A 16992-nucleotide genomic window follows, 5' to 3' on the forward strand; every position below is an offset into this window, starting at 1 on the left:
ACGCTGTCTTTCCTCATTCTTTAAACAATCATGACCACATTATTGCTGAGTAAAAATAGACTTAAACAGAGCTCTGGACCATCAGAGGAGTGAACCACACCCGGAATCTCCCGACACTGACACCCTGCCCCTGTGGGTGGGCACACTGCACCCCTTAACCGCCTCCCGAAACCACAACAAAACTAATATAAAGAAGCTGGCACCACGAGAGTCAGATGGGGTGTCAATGTATTTTAAATGTCTTGCCGTCTTTAAAAGACAAACATTTTTTTTCTGTCTGGATCACACTACAAGACTTTTAAAATCTGAACAGATTAAAAAAACTAGACATCACACACTTGCAGACTTTTTTAACGTTTACTGGGCATCAAATACGTAATAAAATCTGCTGTCTGGCGCAGACTTTCTGCAACAACTCCAGACTGAAAATCTGGGCAAAATCTGAGCTAAAGTCTGGTAGTGTGATCCAGCCTTTAGCCTTCAAGTGTATTTGTTTTCAAAACTTTTGCGTAAATACGTGTAGCCTCCTTCCCTCACTACCACTGATATAAACTTTTAATTCAGGGTTTTTCTTTTTTTTAGATGCCACAGACCCCCAAGTATGATCCTCCTCATGTAAGGGACCCCCATCGTTAAATTAAAAAGGCATTTTTTTTACGCTGAAAATGTATATATAAATAAAATGACATAAATCTAAAATTAGTTTCTGTTAAGTTATACTGTTCTTTATTTTTCCTCTAAATGTTGTAAATGAACAGTTAAATGTTTTATTTATGTTATTTTACTTAATTTTAATCTACTTTAATCAAATTTTATTATATGGACCAGTTTTGTAGGTTAATAGCCAGCTATTTCTTTTACTTTAATCACATTTTTATTTTAATCAAAATTCATCATCATTATTTTTTGGGCCTTATTTTAACCTTTTTATACAGTTATACAGTTATTCTCTATTCTTTTCCTCAGACCCCAGTTTGAAAACCCACTTTTACTCTGTTGTAGATAAGCATTGCCGCCATAAACATATTTACCTGGATATGCAAGAAAGCTAAATCACATTAAAAGCAACCAGAAGAAACAACAGAAGAGGTTCAAAGTTGAGTGTTTAATATTTAGTTTGGACTACTATTGACCTTCACTGCTCTTTTGGGTGATTTTACATTTCTGCTCATTGAAATGGATGGCAGCATGTTAACCTGCTCCTGAATGAGCCCATGTTTTCTTCTCTTAGACAAACAGTGCCAGAATGTGCCGAGGCATCTGGGTAATAACATCTCTCTGAGTCCTGTAAGGGGAACTGTGGCATAAAATTATGACAGATGCTTCTAATGCCACAGCAGTCAAAGCATAGCTTTCATGCTGAGATGTGTTTTATGCTCTCCCTGTCTCTCTCTCCCGGTCTACTTCCTCCTGCAAGGAAGGAGGAGATGGTTGGAAAAGTAAAGCACTCGCGGGAGAGTAGAGCAACAACCTCCCAAGAATTTCAGTGCTGGTCATGTGGTGCAGGATGTGTTTTGTACATTACAGGATAGAGAGGAATGTAAATGTGGTGGGTGTGTAAGTGGTCGGGGGGTTCTGGATACTGGAAGTGTTTGACAAATACAGCTGTAAATGATCTTATGGTATGCTGAATAATTGATAAAGTTTGATTTTTAACAACCCAGATCTCCTCTTGTCATTGTGCGTGACTACCTGTTGAACGCAGTGCTGGATTGAAATATTTTACTAGTTGCTCTCTGATGTGTTTATCTGCAGTTCCACCGAGATTTCTTTAGATCTCTCTCCACGGTACTGAGCCTTTAGTAAATAAAAAGTAAAGAATGCATTTTCTTTTAATCCCAATAATATTATTTCATAGAAGACAAGTAGACAAAACTTAAAATGCTAGTTTCTCATGTTGAATAATTGGTCTCGATAGAGGTCAAGTCAATAGTATCTGAACATTCAATGTGACCCTTGTGATTTCGGGGCTTGTCATTTGTGCTGCCAGTGGATCTCTCTCTCTCTCTCTCTCTCTCTCTCCATTTCCTCTGTGTAGGTGTTTGGCTTCTAGGACGAGTCTCTGTTTTTCTCAGTCCGGGATCACATCACTGATTTATCCATCAGATCATCTGCTTTGGTGCTAACAATGTGGGGGAGGTGTTGGCTCTCTGCATGAGAAATTGTCTTTTGTTGATCCTCTCTTATCTTTCTGACATGAGTCAAATATGACTCGCTTGTTTAAAGGGACAGTTCACCCAAAAATGAAAATTCTGTCATCATCTACTCAGCCTTAAGTTGTTCCAAACCTGTAAAAATGTTATTGTTCCACTGAACACAAAAGAAGATATTTGGAGGAATGTTTGTAACCAAACAGTTGTAAGGCTCCATTGACTACTGTAGTCGGAAACAAAAGTACTATGGTAGTCTATGGTGCCCCAGAACTGTTTGCTTTCCCACATTATTCAAAACATCTTCTTTTGTGTTCAACAGAAAAAAGACATTTATACAGATTTGGAACAACTTGAGGCTGAGTTTATGATGACAGAAATGTCATTTTTGGGTGAACTATCCCTTTAAATCAGATACAGTATGAGGAATCAACATTATGTCTCATTCCAGCCCAGTTCATTTACTTGTTTGCTTAACAAAAATGCTTGGTTGTTGGTTGGTTAAATATGGACACAATAAATGTTTCGTTATAAAATAAAATCTGTGCTGGGTTGTTTCAAACCATGTTTGGGTACACCAGCATATCGCTGCTTGTATTTTTCCATATTTTGTGATTTTTATTTTTCATCTTAAATCATTATTATTAGTCACCCTTTATGTTTGTCACTAGGATTTGGAAATATCTAACCACAAAAAAAGTATTAAAAAGTGCTTGTCAACTTTGATAACGCAGTATTTAATCAAGTGGGTTTTTTTTGTGGTGGGACTCGATTAAGAAAATTAATCTAATTAATTAGAGGCTTTGTAATTAATTAATCGCATATCAATATTTGACACAACAAGCAACATTTTCAATTTAAATGGATTTTGGTATATGACTGAATCAATGAATAGACACATAAATGAGCTTATACAACAAAATCGTGTTTATTTTCATCACTGAGTGTTAACATAAAGTGCAATATGAATAAATAATATTATGATTGCATTGTTCACAACGCACAAACTTAAATTCAAGTTAGCTATATTCAAGCTTTTTCGGGACTTTTTGTAAACTTTCTGTCTTAAACACATTTGTTTATTAAAATAAAAAACAGCACTTAGTCAGTACATTCCAGAAAAGTGAAAACCTAACATTGCAAAATTGTTAGAATAATATCCTTGGCATAAAATAAACAGTCCAAAAGTTAAACATAAAGTGCCCTTTCTACCATAAATGGTTTTGAAAAACAACACAGAAACAAAAATGATGAATGAATGACACTGCCTGCTCGAACTAGGAGCGTTGTCTGTGCTAGCTACAACATGTTTGGCATTGAGGTGGTAGAGGAGGCTGGAAGTGCTCCGGTGATAGTCAAATTCTTTCTTGCACAATTTGCACACAACTGTGCGTTTATCCAGGTTTACACCCGGTAGTTTTTTAAAACTAAAATTTCCGCCCACCGAACCCAGCAACGACTTCTCATCGGTTTCCATTTCTCGTGTTGTGTCCTGTGCATCAGTATTACGGGTTTGCCGGGAACTCGTGCAACGAGCAACGTTCCGCGCTGTTTGAGTGCAAAAATAAATTGCGATTAAATGCGTTATTTTTTGGTCGCGTTATTTTTTCTGTAAGTAATTAATCGTTATTAACGCGATAAAGTCCCAGCCCTAGTTTTTTTCCATTTCCTGAAAATTTTTGACATCTGAGGTTGCAAACTGTGCATATTTGAGTTGAAAACAACCTGTAAATTGATGAATGGGTGTAAATTAGTCTCATCGTTTTAACTATGTGTCTTTCTATCTCTCTGTCCTACAGGTATTAGGATATTACATCCGCGTATTAAAGAATCCAACGGCCTTCATCAAAGAGATTAAGTCTATTGCGAGTGACCCTGATGAGAAATACTTCTTCAATGTGACGGATGAGGCTGCACTGAATGACATTGTAGACGCACTGGGTGAACGCATATTTAGCCTAGAGGGTAAGAGACAGAATATCCATCCTTGATGAGAATGAAAAAAAAACATTTTATCCTTGAAGAGAAAAATTAATTCACCGATTCAAGGCGAACAGAGGAATCAGAATCTGCTGCAACTGAATTCTAAAACGTTCCACAGAGGATGTTGATTTTGTTTATGTAACGAGGCCCCCAGAACAGTTTTGGACATTTCATTTATGATTATCTTTGTATTGCATCCTAAAAAAGAAATAGACGTTTTAGTATATTGATACACTGTTTAAAATTAATACAGACAGTATTTGGAATGGGGTGTGAATCTTTGGGTAGACAGCGAATCGATTCGATTTCAATTCAACAGGTTTTCGATTAGATTAAAAAACGATTTGATTCGCAATGAAAATCGATTCAATTCGATTCGATTCACCATGAAAGTCAATTCAATTCAAAATATTTTTTTCAGTAAAATTTTATGCACTTAACAGCATTTTCATTTAACAACTCAATTCAAGTAAATTATAGGACTTTAACCTTGTTTACTCAGGTTCATTATTTAAATGTTGACGCGCCAGAAAGAGGGAGCTCATGTTTGAGCGTCGCTGCTCATGTTTTTAGACGCCCTAACATTTCATTGATAACAGTTGTCAAACACTAAACATTTAGCTACTTACATTGCACAGTTAAAGCTGTTTTCTACAGTATTGCACGGCCATAAATATGGGATCTGCGTTTGAATCGAATTCATTCCATGTTTCCACATGCGTGGATGTAAACAACATATTGTTCGCGTGTGCATGCATCCAACAAGAGCTAGTTGGAGAGTAATGACGTAATCAACAACGCCAGCGTCATGAGAGATGCGATGAAGAAATTTAATGTTTATATACTTTTAAATACTTTATTGTAGTTTATTGAATCGCGATTCATTCAAGTTGTCGTTTTCAGATCGATTATCGACCAACAGAAACGATTCTCGATTCAAAAATCACATTTTAAAATCGAAGCATATGATGGACAGGAATTATAATCGATTCATCGAGAAAACGAGAACATTTACACATTCTCTAAAAATCGTCTTGGGAACTGGTGGGTAGAAGTTATTGCATAAATGGTTAAATTAAGTTAATTCTAAGAAAACAAAGGCAATGCACTAGTCAGCTTTGATCATTATGACAGAAATAGAGAGCTGTTCATTCATTCCCGTAAAAATAGCATATTACACTTTAACCAAATTCTGAGAAGAGGAAGGAAGGATGGAAGGGAGGCGTGGAGTGACTTTAAAATGGGCACAGCTGTGCCACTCACAGGATACACAGGTTAAATATACAAGAAAATCACAACTGGCCAAGGCTATACATCAGCTGATATTTTTTATAATCGCACACGCATGGGATTTTTCCTTCAGCTGTATTTGTTATTTTAGGCATGGTTTATTTATACGTCTGTTTATTCATTTACAGTGTTTAATGCCTTTGTTGTGCCATTACAGGGACTCTGGGATACAATGAAAGCACTTTTCTAGAAGAGATGTCCCAGATTGGTTTTTCAACACACATATTGGATGTGAGTTTCAATTTACATTCTTGTCCATTGGATCTACTATTACCTTCCTCGCTGCTGCACAAACTTAGCAAGAAACACATGTTTACACCCATGCTTTTTGCCTGAATGCTTCTTTTTTTGCAACTGCACTTAGTGTTGTTTCAAGTTTGTAAACCCAGCGCAGACGTATGTGTATCTAATCTTCCATGTTTAGGAACGAAGTGGATTGAATGTTTTATTTGCGACAGCATAGTAAAGTTGTTTCAGCTTTTTTATTTACACTCAGAAAGACATATATTGATATTTGACATTTAATTGTACACCCATTTCCACCTTATCAATTATCAAGTCTAGTAGCTGTTTCAGTTTCAATAATAAAATAAAAATATTCAACAATGGTGCTGTTGAAAAATGTAAATGAAAGTTACGTTTTTTTAATTTACTTTCTGAGAACTTGAACGTGTGTTGTTTTATGGTATTTTATCTAATGGTCTGCTGATTACAATTTTAATATTTATAACCAGTGATTCTTTAATGCCATACAGTGTTTTAAATTGTGCAAAAAAGTCCATAGACCTGCTCCTGTCTGGATCTCCAAATTAAAAAAACTTATTGCAACAAAGATTGTGATATGCTTTTTTGAGAAGATCGCCCACCCCTATTTCTGTCCGGTTCACTACCGTCAAAAATGATTGCCAATTAGCATACAGTTTAGATAGGTGGTATGGTTCTGTTCTGGGCTGAACTCCCTGCCCCTCCATGCAGCCAGCACGAATAAGAGCCGGGAGCGCAGCGATAATCCCCCTTATAGGGTAAACAGAACAGAACAAGCAGATGTCATTAGTTCTTAATGACATCTAAGTGTAACACATAATTAAAATGTAGTTGAGACTTATGAAAAGGAGTAACAGAAGTCGAGTCCCGATTGTGAATGTGAGGTGGGCTGGGGATGGAGGAGGGTAATTTGCTCCTGAGCAACGCGATACGCTGCTATTAGCTAAATGAATTTTAAAACGGAAGCTGTGATTGCGTCATATTTCATATTTTAGGTAGAGAAGGATCAGCTGATGCAAGCTTGACTCACGTGACCTGCCAGAACTAACGCTATACGCTCGATTTAGATGACTTCTTTTAACTATTTGTAGGTTAAACGTGTTGCACTGTGGACATGTAAGGTCCTACATTTTTTTCCTTTGTTTGTCTTGAACCAATTTTGACAATTGTCAAGTTGTGCTGTACCATGGACTGAAAGAGTTAAATAATATACTACACTTTATTATTTTCTGTCTTAATTATATTGTGGTATTTTGTACTGTAGGATGGCATCTTGTTTGGAATGGTGGGTGCGTATGACTGGGACGGAGGGGTCCTGAAGGAGACTTCAGAGGGGCGGCTCATGCCCTCACGAGAGGCCTTCGAGAAAGAGTTTCCACTGGAGCTAAAGAACCATGCAGCCTACCTGGGTAACGTCACTCATCAAACCACTAAACATTCCTTTGAGGTTCGACCGGATTGTACTATTTGAAGCTTTCTGTTGATGGTTAGTGAGAGCAATTTTTGTGTGTACATCTGTTGCAGGTTACACCGTGTCCTCAGTGGTTGTAGGAGACTGGAGGAGGTTGTATGTTGCTGGGGCACCCAGATTCAAACACAAAGGAAAAGTAATTCTGTTTGATCTCACCCCTGATGGCGATGTCATAATCACACAGGCCCTAAATGGTGAACAGGTGGGCACACACACATGCACGCACACACACATGCACACACACAAACACACTACTTCCATGATACAGAACAGATGAGATTAGGGTCGCCAACCATCCCGTATTAGCCGGGATGTCCCGTATATTGAGCCTGCCTGATTTGTCCCGTACATGACTTCCCATGTCCCGTTTACTGACTGCTCCGCGGATTGAAGCAACAGCAGCAGCTGCAGCAGTGGTAGTGATCAAGACACTTGCGAATGATATTACTGACACCTGTCATCTAATCACAGCCCCTCTGACGTGCATCAATTTACATTAAGAAGCAAAGCATGCATCAGTCACTCACATGCTTCCTCAGACCTCCGCATCACACACACTCTCACGCAAGACAGAGAGGCACGCGCCCACACACACACACACACAGACAGAGAGGCGCGCACAAAGCAGTGTTGCGGTGTTAACAAACTTTTGACAGAAAAGCGCCTAGCAACATGTACGTAGTTTGTCTGTAGGACATATGCACATAGTTTGTTACCCAGACGGACGCGTAGTCTACTATTTTATTAATTTATTTCTGAAAACAGAAACGGGAAATATATACGGTAAATGAGAACGGCTTTATTGTGCATTTAGTTGTGATAAAATGTTAAAAACTGTACAGTACTGTATGTAACTATTTAGCGAGTAAACGGAAATACAAAGCAATGACGTCTTGCCTATGCTAATTAGCACTGCTGCACAGATCAAATTTTGTCCCGTATTTCATAGTAACAAAGTTGGCAACCCTAGATGAGATCTCCATTAAACCTTGCGTCAAGTCATAGTTTCAGTGTTTCAATGTATTCAAAGTGTTTCAAAGTAATTTTCGGTAACACTTTACATTAAGGTACCCTTTATAAAGCATTTATAAATGTGTTCATTAATGATAAATAAGTCATTTTCAAATGCATTATGAAGCAGTTATACCTGCATGAATAAAAAGAGGGATTTTAACGAAATACCTGCCAAATAGTGAGCCATTTTTAACTCACATGCTATAAATGCTTAATAAATGTATTTATTTATTATTTATTTCACTCGAAAGCAGATTCATTATTATCTTGATGTTGTTTGCAATATAGGCTGTCAGACTGGACACTGTAGGGTGTTATGTTGTTTTTCTCATACCTGCTCACTATTTGGCAGGTATTTTGTTAGAATCCCCCTTTTTATTCATGCAGTTATAACTGCTTTATAATGCATTTGTAAATGACTTATTAATCATGAATGAACACATTTATAAATGCTTCATAAAGGGTACCTTAATGTAAAGTGTTACCGTATTTTCTTCTACTTCCCACTATTCAGTTGATCTTTTATTGTTTTCCTTCTCTCAGCACTTCTTTCACACCACATTCCCGCTCTCTCACAATTAACAAGTTTATTTTCCCATTACACCAAAGCAAACTGACTTTATTTTCTCAGACCCCTCCTAAAATCCAAATGGAGCTCAGAATTGAATTTAGATTTCTTAACATCTCTATCCTCTGCTCTCTCTCTCTCTCTCTCTCTCTCTCTCTCTCTCTCTCTGTCTAGATTGGCTCATATTTTGGCAGCGAGGTGTGCGTTGTGGATGTAGATCAGGATGGAATAACAGATATCCTGCTCATAGCCGCTCCCATGTTCCTGGGAGCAGGAAACAAAGAAACAGGCAAAGTCTACGTCTACTGTCTGGATGGGGTGAGAACCACAGAGGCAATACAGTTGGTGTAGTGTGTGTTGTTGTGTATGTGTAAGACATTTTAATCTTCGAAGTATATACAGTAATTGCAACAAATCGGCCATGAGCCCTGTACACCACCAAGAGTCTCCATAACCCTATAAGCCATCACTGAACCTTTTATTGTCATGTTGCTAGCTAAGATCATTCCACACTTGATTCTGTTTTTATCATTTATATCAACTAAGAAACAAATCCTCAAATAACACACTTTAACGGTAGAAATAAACACACCAGCAGCTGTAGAAATATTAAAACTGAATTTATAACTTCGGATTGCAAACGACACTCAAAATGATCACAATCTCTACTTTTTCAGATACAGGAGCATAATGTATGTATATCGGATGCATTACAAAAAAAACAGCTTCAATGAATCTAGAGCATTTTTAATCACAAACTAAGATGTTTTTGATAATATAATGATCAGGATTGTGTAAGAAATTTGTTTCATGATGATTCAATTTGGATGTCATGCTGAACTCATTTCTTTTGCCATTGCAGAACTCAATACATGAATGTTTTATGTGAAACATGCTCCATCTCTCTCTTCCAGGATGGTTTCGCACCTAACGGTACGCTGCATTCTCAGCGTAAGGTGCAGGATGCACGGTTTGGTTATGCCATGGCTGTAGCTCCTGATCTAAACCATGATGGATACACTGACCTGCTGGTTGGAGCTCCACTGGAGGATGACCACCAGGGAGCTCTTTACATCTACCACGGCGACGAATACTACATCATACCACAGTACAAACAAGTAAACGTCCCACTATTTATTGTGCACGACCAGTGTGTCATTTCTCTGGATCAGAATTGCAAATATAATCATTCACACAGGATTCTCGCAAAACCTTTTGTTTAATCCTCACTATACATGTCATTGATAGTCATTGTATGTAAACTCTCGTTCTCTCTGCAGCGAATCGCTGGCTCCTCCGTCTCTGCCAGGCTGCAGTATTTTGGCCGTAGCTTGAGCGCTTTGCTGGATCTGGATGGGGATGAGTTACTGGATCTTGCTGTAGGAGCACAGGGCTCCGCAGTCTTGCTGAGGTACTCTATGCATCATTATAGTGCTGCGTTTGTACGCATCATCACAATGGTGCCATCCCACAAGTCGTCAGTAAGTCATTTTAAATTGTGTAGAACAGCAGTTTGACTTTGACCCACGGTGACCTGTTACGGTTTCTCTGCAGATCGAGGAGTATAGTTCAGATCAACGCCAGCCTGTCATTCCAGCCACACTCCATTAATGTGATCCAGAAGAACTGCCACAGGGCTGGCCGAGACTCCGCATGCCTTAATGCCACGGTCTGCTTCCTAGCCATGTCCCGCTCTCCTGGCTCACATGGCACATATTTTGGTAAAGAATCATCCAACCAGACTTATTCATTTTTGACACTTTTCCATTGGTATAACTCTATCAGTACTATAATGTCTTCTTTTTTTAGAAATGTTTTCAGCATTACAATTCGAGTCAAGAGTTGATTTTAAACATGAATTTAAGAAGTTCAAAACCATGTCATTCATGTCATCATGAAGAAAGAACATCTTATGTGTTTTAAAGGTCCAGTGTGTAATTTTTTGGAGGATCTATTGACAGAAATGCAATATAATATACACAACTATGTCTTCAGAGGTAATGTCGCCATGTTTCTACAGTACCCTTAAGCAGACAATCTGCTATACAGAGCGCATTTCATAAATAAGTTATCTCCTTTGGCAAAGAAGCGAAAAACGTGACGACATCTTAATCCTGTGTCAGCCACCATAGTCTAGAGGTCTCTCCTTCGGGACCCGATACAGATTCTTGCGGCGCAGGATTACATTTATTGGATAAAAGATGGTAGCGGTTGGAAACTCTGGTACTATGGATGGGAGCGGGTCTTTGGACGGGTGCCCACTCCCGACATCCTTCTAAAGGGCTGTTCACATTGTAACGATAACTATAAAGATAACTGTAACTATAACTATATTTGCGTCCACACCAGCGGACGATAACAATAACGTTATGTTTATTATAAGCATGCGCGCTGCAGTGTTCTCAGTCACTAAAATGTATGTAGATGACCTGCTGATGCTTTCGTTTTCATTCCCGAACGTCTTTTCTCCAAAATATGACAGCAAAGGTTGGATGCTCTGACTGAAGGCTGTGCACTCATGTCAGGGACGTAAAGCATATATTTTGCCAGCTTGCTGACTCATAAGCGTTACATATATCCCGCCGTAAACACACCGCTTTCTGACCACTACAGTCTTTAATTCTGACATAAAAGCTGTGTTGCGATCACCAATAGTCAAACATTATCTGCCAGAAACTGTCTGACAGTATGTTTTATCGTTCATCAGCTGGAAAAAAATTGTGCTACAAGTGATCCCAACGATATCGTTCTCTGTATCTTTATCGTTATAGTTATGGTGTGAACCCCGCTATTCTCCTGAATTAAGATCGATTTTTAAAAAGTTATTTTTTATAATTATCGTTATCGTTATAATGTGAACGGCCCTTAACTGACCACATGTAGAGCCTGATCTGAGGACTGTGTTATGCGTGTACTGTGCGCGTGGCTAGCTATATGCCAACAGGTTTCGTTTATTCATATTTTGCTTATAGTTTGAGTGAAAATAAATAAAAATTTAATTTATTTGACACTCTGTCTACTGTATTGACATTAAAAAAACGAAAAAAAAACAGTCACGAGCAGACCTGTACTGTAGTGCTTCGTAAGGGAGGAGGAGAAGTGGAGTGAGCCATTGGTTGCAGTTCGCAACTTCAACACTAGATGCTGCAAACTTTCATACACTGGACCTTTATTGAAAACAAAGAAATTGACTTTTATATGTCCTGGTAATAATGCAGAATATTTCTTAATGATTTGGAATCACATTTCTTGACTCTAAATATTTTGAAATCGTAAGACTTGTGTGTGTGTGTGTGTGTGTGTGTGTGTATGTTCATGTTTTTATGGGATTTTGAACCCAGATTTTCAGTGTTTTCTCCACTAATATATATCAACTTAATTAATTAATGAAACTTCTTTTGTGTTCTGCAGAAAACAAAAGAAGATATTTTGATGAACGGTGGTAACCAAACAAAATCGGCTCCCATTGACCATTGACACAAAACCACTCAGCAATTTTTCAAAATATCTTCTTTTGTGTAATGACATGACAGTGAATAAATGATGACAACATTTGTCCGATACACTTCCTAACTCTCTGCTCCTGCATTTTTTTTGTAGATATGCAAATGGAGGCCTTGTTGGATGACAGAAAGATCTTGGCTCGCGCTCTGTTTGACAACAGCTCACAGAGACAGAGCCTTCTGGGCGTCAGTGTTCGTGTTGGAGAAAAAATGTGCTCCATGCTACCATTTCATGTTTTTGTGAGTCTGTGAATCCATTAAAAGACCACAGTTCATTTTCATGTTTCATCTATATTTTTTAAGCACTTAACACTTTGGTTGGATCCATAGGACACAGCTGATTACATTCGGCCAATCAGCTTCACTCTGCGCTTTAAAATCAATGACACAGACAACAGCCCTGTTCTGGATGAAGGCTGGCCAACCACAGTGAAGATGTCTGTGAGTCTCGTCAAGCAGTACTGCTTCAATTCTTCACTGTTTTTCATCCAGTTATTACTAAGATAATTTGTGTTTAAACTAAATTACAATTAAAGCAGAAATTAAATAATAATTTTTCTTCTTTAGATCCCATTTTTCAAAGACTGTGGGGAGGATGACGTGTGTGTAACAGATCTGAGTCTGCAGGCACATATGGACATTTCTGGGACAAGGTGAACTTCACTATAATAGATTCATTGTAGATTCTACAGAATCATATTTTTGCAGTGTTGATGTTAAATGTATGCAAACATTACATTGTCTGTGCCAGCAGGCAGAAGCCGTATGTGATTCGCGGCCCACGACGGAGGCTCGCAGTAGAAGTACAGCTCCAGAACCGTTTGGAAAACGCTTATAACACCAGTTTAACTCTTCATTACTCGAAAAACCTGCACTTTAGCAGTCTGAGCATCCGGGTACAAACACAGTCACTGTCTTTCACTTTAACACCGCTTGAAACAAATGAGCTCAAACAGATTTACATCTGATTTAAAGAATCTGGTATTTATACAGAAACACAAATGTACACTACAGCAATTTTTTAAATGGACTACAAATGATCACAAACAGACTTTTTTGTTGTTGTTTTGTTTGTGTTGAACGATCTGAAGTTTTAGATGTGAGTCTAATCTTAAAGGGATAGTTTACCCAAAAACAAAAATGATGTCATCATTTACTCATCCTCACGTTGTTACAAACCTGTATAAATTTCTTTGTTCCATTGAACACAAAATGATTATTTTTTAATGCGTGAAACTGAACAGTTCTGGGGCACTACTGACTACCATAGCAGATGTTTTTCCTGTGGTAGTCGATGGTGCCCCAGATCTGTTAAAAAAAAAAGATTCTTCCAAATATCTTTCTTTGCGTTCAGCTGAACAGCAAAATGTTTACAGTCTTGGAACATTTTTTGGGTGAGTAAATGACAGAATTTGTGTGAATTATCCTTTTAAGTATCTAATATCTCATAAATAATTGTTATTTCCCTATAGGAAGATGTCCAGTTTAAGATGGAGTGCACAGCTCTAAGGTCAAACAGTCACTCCTGTAATGTGAGTTATCCGGTGTTTCGCTCTCATTCAAAGGTAAGGCTCAGAAAGAAGTTTGGTTTTTCATTCTGCTTCATTTAAAGAGGCATTCCGTCGTTTCGTGACCATCTGATCATTTCAACTGCCTCATTTATTCTCAGGTAAACTTCATGCTGGAATTTGAGTTCAGTTGTACATCTCTCAACAGTAAGGTCCAGATAAAGCTTGTTGCTGAGAGGTACATACACACACACACACACACACACACACACACACGCACACACACGCACGCACACACACACACACACATTTACTTATCTATCTAACTGAGGACATTCCATTAATGTCTATTGTTTTTAAGCACCTCTAGTTATAAACCCTTTTACTTAAACTGTAACCCTAATCCTAAAAGAAATCTGTATTTTTAAATGTAAAAATAAGGGAGTTTTGCACAAATTTTTTCAAAAACCCCAAAATGCCAAACCTACCCAAAATATAGTTAACAGATGTACAAAAGTTGTCTAATGGTGTCCATAATTACACAAGAGTCAATTTCAGTTCTTTAATTTGATAAAACAAGATGGGTTCAAAAATGCTAATAATCTGTATAATGCCACTAGGGCGCTTTATTGTTTGTATCACTCCCTATAGATTATTTCTGATAACAAGCAAAAGAAAAAAAAACAGGTAAATTACATTAGCTTGCAAGTTAAAAACATGTCTAGCCAGTATTATTTTGGGGTTACCAGTAAAAGAACCGTTACTTGCCTAAACTTAAATGCCACAAAGTTACAAGACCCATTTCAACAAATTGTTTATTTAATAAAATTATTACGCACTAAAATATGAATATAAATTCATAAGAATATAAATGAAATAAAATATAAATAGTTATATTATAAGAAATAGCCAGACCAATAAACAAACATAGAACATTTCATTGACTAAACAAAAGTGTATGTTACCTTAGTATACAGTAACACTTTATTAAAATTATTTATTTGTTAACATTAGTAAATGCCTTTAGCTAACACAAACTAGCAATGAGCAATATAGTTTATAGCCATTAGTTATTCTTTGTTAATGTTAGTTAATGTCAATACAGTTGTTCATGTTAGTTCATGGTGCATTAAATCATGTTAACAGTTACAACTTTTTATTTAAAAATGTTTTAGTAAATTCTGAAATGAATATGAACAAAGATTAATAAATGCTCTAGAGGTATTGTTCATTGTTAGCTAATGTTTTAACCAATGTTAACAAATACAACCTAATTGTAAGATGTTACCAATATACTCCTGTTTGATTTTTAGGTTTAATCATATTGGCTGTACGAGTAATTTCAATCTCAAAGTGTTGTAAAACATGTTGCCATTACTTAATGATCACATTTTTACAGTGTATCTCTTACTTTTTACAGCAGCGATATAACTCACGCGAGAGTGCTGTTATAATTATCTGTGGTTAAATAACAGTCAAGATGACATTGGGTACATCACAGTCCTGTGATGTTTCACTCAGTGTGTGTTTATGTGTTTCCACAGTGACAGCGTGGAGAGTGTAGACACACTGTTGGACAACAGCGTTCAGTTGCAGAGTGTTGTTCAGTATGAACCTGAACTCTTTATCACAAGGTGAGTCACAGCCATCGGTTTACATTTCTGACAGATTATCCAAAATTTCCTCTATTACCCATTTATGTTGTCAAACAAGTTGTTTACAACTTAGGAATCATATTTTATAGATACTCAACTTATCATGTTCAATCATATGTACTTTTTTATGTTGGTTTAATCCACAACAGTGACTCCAATTTAAACCGCTATGAGGTCCACCCCACCAGGACTATGTCAGAGGGGACAGGGCCTGAGTTCTACACACATTTCAGGGTGAGTTAAAATAAGCCTGAAACAGGAACATTTCTAATACAAGTTTATGTATGTTTACAATTTAAAATAGTATGTGTTCTGCTCTTGCAGGTGCAAAACTCGGGTTGTTACGCCATCAGGAATCTCGAGCTAAGTGTCAATTTGCCGTCTGTGGCTTCAGGGGACAGAGTTTTTGCGACAGTGGTTGATGCTTTCTCTCAGAATGTTAGTATCGCTCGCCTGTTTATCTGTTGTTTGTGTGTGTGTTGAACAATAAGTTCAGTTGACGTGTTGTTATAGAGCGAAAGCTTTGTTTCTGTGTTTAGGCATCAGGTGTAAACTGCAGGATAGTCAGTGATGTTGCTCAGCTGAAGTCCAGGCAGCGAGATGTACGTCCACTTCACCCAGAAGACATGAAGAAAACTGAACTGTTGGTGAGAACATTGAATGGCCTGTGCACATATGATGTGTACAGGTGCCACAAAATTGTATCGTTTTATCATCCTATGTTGTTGTAAAGCCATAACTTTCATCTGGTCACTGTTTTCTGGATAAATAAAAGGAATGAGCACTGAATGAGCAGAGCATAATGGCACAAGAAAATGTAAGTAGAGCAAACATTATGGATTATGTTATTATTTTCAGAACTGCAGTTCATCGTGGTGTGTGGAGGTCATGTGTAATGTGCAGCAGCTACTGAAAGGAGAGATGGCCAAGATCCGCATCACAAGAAGAATCCATGACAACTTCTTTAGACAGGTGAGTGTCTCTCTCTCTCTCTCTCTCTCTCTCTCTCTCTCTCTCACACACACACTCGCACACACACACTTTAGTATATCTAATGTTTCCAAGCATCACACAAAAAACCCTACCCTTTGTGTGTTTATGTCAGGCCAAGTTCAAAGCAGTGACAATAGTGGGCTCCTACCAGCTGTCTGCTCGGGAGTCCAATTTGATTACAATAGGAGATGCTGCCCTCTTGAGGGAGGTGAGAGAACTTCCTAGACAATCATTTCACTGAACAACTTTATATGTTGGATATACTGTATTATTTACATAAAATGATTACCTAATCATAACTAATGTCATTTTTTGCAGTGTCAGTTATGCTTATTAAAGTTGATCGTTTAATAAAAAGAAATTTGTTAAGACACTGTTTAGGTTTTTAATTTAGTTTTATTCTAACATATTGCTGCTGTGTGTAGACAGTTTTGGAAGTTCTGAAGGGGCGTTCGATCCCAATTTCACTCTGGATTCTGATTGGCAGTATCATTGGAGGACTGCTGCTACTCGCCCTCTTAGTATTCATCCTTTGGAAGGTAAGGTACCAGCACGACATAACCTCAATCAGGATCATCCCTTACAAAACAAAA

General features: G+C 37.6%; 1 protein-coding gene across 3 annotated transcripts in view; it reads left to right on the forward strand.

Annotated features, from left to right (window-relative positions):
* The window catches only part of itga10 (integrin, alpha 10), a 32620-nt gene that overhangs the window by 14859 nt on the left and 769 nt on the right, over positions 1-16992 (forward strand). For 2 of the 3 annotated variants that reach the window (XM_057339981.1, XM_057339983.1), the window contains 21 exons: positions 3950-4115; positions 5581-5654; positions 6952-7096; positions 7212-7360; positions 8915-9058; positions 9655-9858; positions 10021-10151; positions 10295-10461; positions 12341-12483; positions 12574-12684; positions 12811-12896; positions 12995-13139; positions 13716-13808; positions 13913-13989; positions 15296-15385; positions 15556-15640; positions 15731-15844; positions 15946-16053; positions 16265-16378; positions 16512-16607; positions 16825-16938. In XM_057339981.1, the coding sequence (XP_057195964.1) occupies positions 3950-4115; positions 5581-5654; positions 6952-7096; positions 7212-7360; positions 8915-9058; positions 9655-9858; positions 10021-10151; positions 10295-10461; positions 12341-12483; positions 12574-12684; positions 12811-12896; positions 12995-13139; positions 13716-13808; positions 13913-13989; positions 15296-15385; positions 15556-15640; positions 15731-15844; positions 15946-16053; positions 16265-16378; positions 16512-16607; positions 16825-16938 (2556 nt within the window). The remainder of the gene's footprint in view (positions 1-3949; positions 4116-5580; positions 5655-6951; positions 7097-7211; positions 7361-8914; positions 9059-9654; positions 9859-10020; positions 10152-10294; positions 10462-12340; positions 12484-12573; positions 12685-12810; positions 12897-12994; positions 13140-13715; positions 13809-13912; positions 13990-15295; positions 15386-15555; positions 15641-15730; positions 15845-15945; positions 16054-16264; positions 16379-16511; positions 16608-16824; positions 16939-16992) is intronic. The other variant, XM_057339982.1, reaches the window with a different exon arrangement.

The sequence above is a fragment of the Triplophysa rosa genome, linkage group LG8 (assembly GCF_024868665.1).
Source record: "Triplophysa rosa linkage group LG8, Trosa_1v2, whole genome shotgun sequence".
Taxonomy (NCBI): Eukaryota; Metazoa; Chordata; class Actinopteri; order Cypriniformes; family Nemacheilidae; genus Triplophysa; species Triplophysa rosa.